This window comes from Protomyctophum bolini (assembly GCF_963924005.1).
Source record: "Protomyctophum bolini genome assembly, chromosome: 16".
Classification (NCBI taxonomy): domain Eukaryota; kingdom Metazoa; phylum Chordata; class Actinopteri; order Myctophiformes; family Myctophidae; genus Protomyctophum; species Protomyctophum bolini.
In genome coordinates, this window is record NC_137877.1 from 42,867,139 (window position 1) to 42,875,127 (window position 7,989).

Here is a 7,989-nt window from a genome sequence, read left to right on the forward strand (position 1 = left end):
TTGGTAGCACTGGTGCTCCCAAATTCAGAATGAAGGAGCACCAGAAAAAAATTAGGAGCACCCACCAAAATTTTACGAGCACCAATATGTAATCGATTTTTTACATTCATTATTATTACACTTGTAGCCTACAACAGTGGTTCCCAACATTTTTCATGTCAAGCACCCTCAAATTGACACTCATTAGCCCACGGACCCCCATTTGAAAATATATGCCAGGGACCCCCATATGAGAAGATTTTTACGGCTCTAGCAGTGATTTTCAGTTATTTACATTTCAAGGACCCCCAGTTTGACCTGAATTAGGCTACCGTTCCCCATTTCTATCTCTGGGACCCATAAAATCAAAGTTAATTTAACTGAGTGTACAAATGTACAGTGAAATTGGTTTACCCATAGTATGTAGTACACTCTCAGAGTTTCAGACCCATAAGGGTCCATTTGGTTCCTAACTATCATTTAACCGAGGACCCCTAGGGATCCCCGGACCCCACTTTGGGAACCACTGGCCTACAAGCCAGTTGGTATGAGATGCTATTTTTGTGGCAATAAACCAGTTGAAAATATAATTAAATTCTAAATACTGTCTCTGCTATAATTTCTGAATTTGTAAATGGCTACAAAACCCTTTGTTTTATGTAGGCCTGCTTTTTGATTGAAGTAAAAAAAAAAATATATATATATATATATATATATATATATGTATATATACTGTATATATTTATGAGAAGTTATTTTCATAACGTCATCATAAATGTGTGTGTGTGACTCCACACATTCCATTCAATTGAGCCCTTTTGTTGTCTCTCACAGCTGAGGACCTCAGGTCCAGCTGATGTTGATCACCCAATCAGTCCACGGACTGACGGGAGGTTAGAGGAAGTAGAAGAAGCCAAGGAGATATTTCTTTAAACAATCATAACTCTGGACAGGAATGGACTAGGAACTTACTTTTTTTTTTTACATGCTCAGATCTTTATGCTCTACAAGTTTAAATCATCTCGCGGGAGGGAACCGGCCCGCGACACTTTCGGTCGCGATCGTTTTGGTCGCACTACAGTAATTATATGCAGTAGCACTGGTGCGACCAGTTATATTTTGAGATCGCACAGATTAAAATTCAGGCGCATTTGCGACCAAAATGGTCGCTATTTCGAGCCCTGCTATTAGTTCAAGCGCTCACACCTATTTGCACTCAGACAACCAAGCGCACCACTGTGCTCCCTGTCATTTTCTTCAACAGCTGAGCTGGCCTTGTCCGATGGGCAAGGCCTTCCAAAAATAGCCATAACTCATCAACGTCCCTCTCCACGGAAGTCTTTAGTAAAAGGCGAAAGGCTTATTCGTCATGAAGAGAGACCCGAGTAATTCTACCCGCTTGCCACGGCGGCCAGCGAAGCCTCTAGCCGCGCCGGTCAAGCGCTTGACGGCGCGCGTGCACGCACACACTTGGCGTGGGCAGCCCCGCGAAGCAGCACATGCGTTATTTCACAGTCCGAGGTGGCTCTGTGCTCCCGCGGCTGGGTTTAGGGCGTCTTGGGTGGGTGGCTAAGGCCTGGGCTATACGTACTCAATCTTTAATAAAACGGATATTTTCGTACTCCGTTGTCGTATGGGCAGGGGCCCATACGAGAAAGATATCTGTGTCCACACATACAACCCAAAACGAAAAATTTTTACTCCAACAAGCATGCCATGCCAGTAGGTGGCGATAAGAAATATGTAACGCAATAGAAAAATGTTCTGAGCATGCGCGGTGAGCTGGTTTCCCAATAAATCCCCCCACGTAACCCGGTAGTACGTGCAGACAGGGCTCCGTCTAGTGATCAACTTTAGGACTCACCTTCTAATATAAACACAAACCCAATTTTGCCAGCTGCCTCGCTAGCCTAGTGGACTACTATGCACACTTGTAATATATGCTTTGCTTCGCTTCGCTGGTTCGTGCCCCACTGCCGCCACTGTTTTTACACCTAAACCTAACCTTAACGCAGTTAGACCAGTCATTAGTCCTACTTGTAGCACTAATGACTGGTCTAACTGCGTTAAGGTTAGGTTTAGGTGTGCTGCCCGTGGGAGGTTAGGGTTAGGCCCTTTCTGAAACCACTCCCTTGACTTGAAGTGCCCTCGGGAGGTTCCCTCGTCAGGAAGTGCCCCTCCAGCTGAATCAAGTTCCCCTGATTAGGGTGCTCAGGGTATAAAACAGTTTGGAAAGGCACTCGCCCTCCTTGTGCAGAAACAGGAAACGTTGCCATGGCACCGCCTATACAAGCGGTAGTAGCTGCGTCAGCTGGCCGTGCTTTCCTCCAACTGCTGCAGATGCTGAAACGTTCCGGCCGAAGGCGCAGACGTTTACAACGCATGTTGCTGATTATGCACCAACTTAAGGTACCCGGTATGTCCTTTGTCTTGGTTGTTTGATTGATTGAATTATTTATAAATAAATAAATATAAATATTTATTGACAGTTTACAGAATTACAGTACATTTCAAGCACAAACTCAATACAAAGACTGTTAACTGTGAGTGGACGACCCAATTAAGCATTACACTTGTTTACAAGAGGGTCCACCTTGTTCAATTCATCAAAGGTAAAAGGTTTTGTCTGCAAAAGGTAAATCGCCATGCTAGTTTTGCCCCCCCCCCCCCCCCCCCCATTTTATTTTATGTTAATCTGCAGCCTTCTAAGGTTAAACCAGCAACCTCGTCTATGTATTGCCAGCTATTATATGAGTCCATGTATAGGGCTCATCAATGGACTCCTCTACAGTATATAGAGGCTGGACTCATCTAATGTTAGGCCTGAAACCCTTCAAAAAGATGTTTGATAGGCTAAGCTTAAGGAATTTCCTAGATGTTAATGCTGCTCATGTTTTGTTAGCTCTCCAAGATCCATGGATGTAAAGTGTATTACAAATGTATTGATAATAATAATTCACAGAACCTCATTACTGTTTCTAGGTGCACTCACAGGGCAGGGGGCGATACATGCAGCTGAACACTGCCAGCCGCATCATGAGGCTGTATGCTGACCCAGAAGCCTGCCTCAAAGACAACTTCAGAATGCACAGGACCACAATACACCACCTGCTGCAAACAATTGCCTCACCCAGGGACCATGGTTGGGGACAGGAGATGGAGGTAAAGAAAGATCTGCTCTATGTGGGAGGGTTTACAATGAAAAGCATACATGACAAACTGTAAATGCACAAGAGTAATCAAGAATTCTAATCCTGATCCTGTATATCATCCACAGCTGCTTGTGTTCCTGTACTACCTGGCCCATGCATTATCACTCAATGTAGTGTGCAATGCCTTTGACATTCCAAAGAGCACTGTGCACAACATGGTCCACAGAATCACCCGGGAGATGAAGGTGCACATCTCCACCATAATATGTTTTCCACCACCCCATGAGCTCGCTGCCATTGCGGCAGGCTTCAGTGAGCTGGCATATAGTCCTGTATTTTCCACTGTGGTTGGTGCCATTGATGGGTGCCACATTCGGGTCCAGTGTCCAGGGGATGAGAAGCGTGACGACTACAGTAACTACAAGCTCTTCACCTCTGTGCAGATGCAAGGTCTCTGTGACCACAGAGGCAAGTTCCTGGACTTGTTCACAGGGTATCCTGGGTCAGTGAATGATGCCAGGATACTGCGCAACAGTCCACTATTCCACCAGGCCCTGTACCCTCCAGCAGGATACTGCATCCTTGGAGATGGAGCCTATCCTTGTTTGGAAAGGCCCATCCGACTCATGACACCATACAAGAGGCCTCTTCGTAACAGAGTTGAGGTTAGTTGTATGGATGCACCATAACAATTTGACAACTTTTCAATTGTATTATAGATTATTCCCTGTCTAGTTTTAAGGTTGCAATATTGGTGACTACCCTCACCAAATCACTGATGGGAACAATGACGTTGATCTTTTATCTTCTTGTATCCAGGAGAGGTACAACATTGCACATTCCAGAGCCCGGAACATTATTGAGAGAGCCTTTGGAATGATGAAACAGCGGTGGAGGGCCACACTCTCCAAGGCCTTGGAAATCAACATCCTCATCGTCCCAGATATCATCGTCTGCTGTGCCATGCTCCACAACATTTGCCTCCAGATGAATGATGAGCTTGATGAGGAGCTGGAGAACGATGACTCGGATGAGGACCAGGTCCTGGATGATCCGCCCATCGGAGGCCCAGAGCATGATGGATTCCACATCAGGGACAGGATTGCTGCACAGTTGTCTGCACCTGTCCAGTTACCCCAGCAGTTGAATGAACACGACTATTTATAATGTGATTTTTTCTTTAAGCCAAATCAAAAGGTCTGATTTAAGTTTGTCTTTGTTTTGAAACAAGCTGGTTTTGTATTTCTGTTATTCTGCATTTGTTGATATACTACCAATATGTTAATAAAAGTATTTCAAAACGAGAACCATTGTATATATTTGATATTTCACTTTCCATTTAAGGATGAACAGATGTTTTTAACCTGGAATCCATTCCCCATCGACATAAAAAATTGCCATTACCTTATTGTCCAGAATACAAGACGATCCCCATTTTTCCAAGACTCATTTGTGGAAAAATAACATTGAATGTCAAATAGTCTAGTCCCTGATTATAATACAACCGTTTTTTCCCCATCCAGCTCTTAATGTGCGTGGAAACAAACTATCCTAACGCAAACATTCTATGCCATTGATAATGAATGACCATTTTTACATCATAGTGTAAACACATTAAAGGCTGGTCTTGGATGTGAATGGCCAGAATGAGAGAGGAGTGCCCCTCACTTAACACAAGTTAGAAGTTGGCCTGAATCTGATGCCCCATGGGGAATTTGTTGGTACAAAGTTAACCGTCAGAGCTGCAGTCAGGCCTGTCTAGCAAAAGTGGAAATGTTATCTAGTTTTGGAAAATACACTCCAACCAAATGGCAGATCATGATCAGTATAGCAGGATTCCGATTTGGCACTTTAAAGGATCTCGATTGTACACAAGGTAAACCAACATCTATGGGCACATCCTTTCACATGGCTCTTAACGTCAATGGCAATTAATATACTTTCCAGATCCTGTATTAAGGACATGTCACACAGGGGTTCCTGCAATATTTTTTTAATAAATTTCTTGGCCCAGATTAGAAAACAGAATTAAATAAAACATTACTGGGCATCCAGTCAATAAACAATACTCAGGACTCAGGAGTCGCTACATTTTGTATACACACGCACACACCTCATGAATCCACTTGGTGTCGGTATTGAGCAAATTTGTTTGATAGGGGTTTATATGCGACCATACATTAACATCCTATAAGGCAAGATTTAAGATAATGTATGGTGACATATAAACCCCTATCAAACAAATTTGCTCAATACCGACAGCCACTCAGCAAGTGGATTCATGAATGCATACAGACAATAGGCAAATAATAATAACGATATAAAATTTCCCACAAAGAAACATATACATATATAACATAGGCTACATCTTGTCCACCATCTTCTCAAAGAGGTTGACAAATCTTTTAGTCTCCCCCATCAGCTCCTCGTGCCTTTTCTCCTCCTTCTCAGCCTCCTCGGTCAGGACATCCAGGACAGCATCAAAAGACTTCTTTTTCTTTGCAGGTGGGGGGCCAGGGGGGGAGAGGTCAACGGAGGATGTTGATACAGGTGTTGGTGTTGATACAGGTGAATGAGGTGATACAGATGTTGCTATAGGTGTTGCTGGTGGTGTCGTGGCGGTCGCTGGACCAGGGGGAGCTGACTTGGACCAGCATGATGCAAGTACAACCGGTGGGCTCACAGATGGTTTTGACCCGATTGCATCATGCATGTCCCCCCAAAACGCCCATGTTGTTGGGGTTTGTTCCCCCTGGTCCGTCCCAGAGCCGGTCGGGGGGGTCTTCAGGTTCTACAACAAACAAACACGGACATGAGATCTCTGCAACATCTTCTAGGGGCTATATTCATGTTGTGTTATTTGTTAACTCAAGCGTTCAAGTTGAATAAAAGGTCAATATAGAAAGTAAATGTTATGTATAAACTTTACCTTGTATTTAGTTTTCAGATTCTCCCATTTTTTTGAGGCCTGTTTGGGAGTTGGAAGTGGCATCCCCTCGGACCCCTCCATTTGTTTAATGATGAAGCTGTTAGGAAATATGCCAGGGGTTAGTTGAAACGTTTTGCTCAAAATAAATCAATCAATATATGTGGTATGCTACTCTGTGGACCAGTAGCTATTGGCCTAAATACATCATGTCAAGACCTAGAAGCAATAAGCCTAAAATAGGTGACATTTGTGTGGAAACAGCATGCGTTTTATTCATCTCCTTAATTATCATCAAGTATGAAAATCTAATTGCTTGTTGGTCGAGTGTGACATGTACAAAGGTGACCGTTTGTGGATGGCAAGTTCAACATGGAAATAAATAATACTTACTCCCAAGCTTCTGATGAAGCATTTCTTTTGTTTGATATGAACATGTGGTCATATTTTCCCCTAAGCATGATGAGTTCTCTGGTGCCAGAGGCAGTCCCTGTGAATATCCAAAGTTTCAATAAATCTGTGTTGGATATGGTAGACTATTTGATACACAACATAAGACAATATAAAAAGGAAACAATAAAATAACTTCACTCAACACCTAAAATCATCTGTGCAGGCATAAAAAAAAAATAGTTTGAAGTTATATTGCATTGTGTATTTGTTTGTGTGACATGTGGATTTCATTAATAGCCTATCCACAATTCATGGACATTTAAAAAGACTATAATTATGTCAAAAGGGACATTTCATAATTCATAGTGTTTATAATGCATTGTGTTAAAAGGTGTGTTGTGATTTAATTTACAGTTTTTCAAGGTGTCTTAATTGGAGCTTAGTTGATCTACATCAGATGCAGATTGTTTAGGAGCAGTAAAGTAATACACAACGCAAATGTAATTTATTTGTCGTGGTAGGCTACTTACATTTGTAGGTCGCGGTTTCCATTCGGACAGTGTGTAGCGCAGCACACGCCAATCGAGTCTAGATCGACACAGACTCGCTCTTGAGGGCTTTATAAGCCACTTCCACTCAAGGCTGATTGGTTTCGGACGGCACTTAATATGGCGCAGCCTCGCGTGAACGCGCATATCGAGGGAAAGTGTGTAGGGCGAGGGGCGAGGAGCTGGTTTCAGAAAGGGGGTTAGGGTGAGGGTTTGAGATAGCTTGTATAGTTGAGCTTTTTGTCCCTGTAGAGTTGCCGTTGAACACGCCCACCTCCACTGTAACGGAGTGGAGGTCATGAGAAGAGGAGGTCCCACCCGCTCCACTATGAAGCTGCAGGCTGCAGCTATACCCGACTCGGTGCACAATGATCCAGTGTTTTGCATCGCCATTCATGAATGACCGTTGCTCATTCAGTATGCCGACATGAAAAAGCTTACAGCACCTGGTATTCCCAGGCGGTCTCCCATGCAAGTACTAACCAGGCCCGACCCTGCTTAGCTTCCGAGATCGGACGAGATCGGGCGTGTTCAGGGTGGTATGGCCGTAAGCAAAGGCAGCTGTGGCCGGTACGGCCCATGTACAGCAGATGGCAGCAGCCAATGCGCTAATGAAAAGCTTACAGCACCTGGTATTACATTGTGAAGGTTCCGGGGGAGGGGTGCTTAAGAGTGGGTGCCCGGGTTCGGATGGAGAGCCGGGTCGTGGGTTTAGCTGGCTTCGGGCCTGGCACCCCGGTGGGGGCCCAGGGCTTCCTGGGTCCGAGTGGAGAGCCGGGCAAAAGGTACCCGGGTTCGGATGGAGAGCCGGGTCGTGGGTTTAGCTGGCTGTCGGGCCTGGCACCCCGGTGGGGGCCCGAGGCTTCCTGGGTCAGAGTGGAGAGCCGGGCAATTGGGGCTGTGGTTTGATGATGTGGGCGCGGCCTATGCGCTTGCCCTGCCTATATTCCAAGATCGGTCGTTTCCAGGGTGGTATGGTCGTAAGCAGCAG

General features: G+C 44.7%; 1 protein-coding gene and 1 long non-coding RNA gene across 2 annotated transcripts; one reads left to right on the forward strand and one right to left on the reverse strand.

Moving 5' to 3' along the window:
* Positions 1 to 2,809: 2,809 nt before the first annotated feature.
* LOC308330485 (uncharacterized protein) lies at positions 2,810 to 4,298 on the forward strand (the record flags this gene model as incomplete). Its single annotated transcript, XM_080785358.1, has 3 exons — positions 2,810 to 3,141; positions 3,257 to 3,796; positions 3,951 to 4,298. Exons 1-3 carry the CDS (start codon positions 2,989 to 2,991, stop codon positions 4,296 to 4,298), a joined length of 1,041 nt encoding a protein of 346 aa, XP_080641484.1. The 5' UTR covers positions 2,810 to 2,988.
* Positions 4,299 to 5,350: 1,052 nt separating this feature from the next.
* On the reverse strand, positions 5,351 to 6,531 carry LOC308331224. The gene is made up of 3 exons (XR_013965558.1): positions 6,451 to 6,531; positions 6,061 to 6,157; positions 5,351 to 5,922 (listed from the first exon to the last, which is right to left on the reverse strand). It is a non-coding gene; the product is annotated as an uncharacterized lncRNA (long non-coding RNA).
* Positions 6,532 to 7,989: the final 1,458 nt, after the last annotated feature.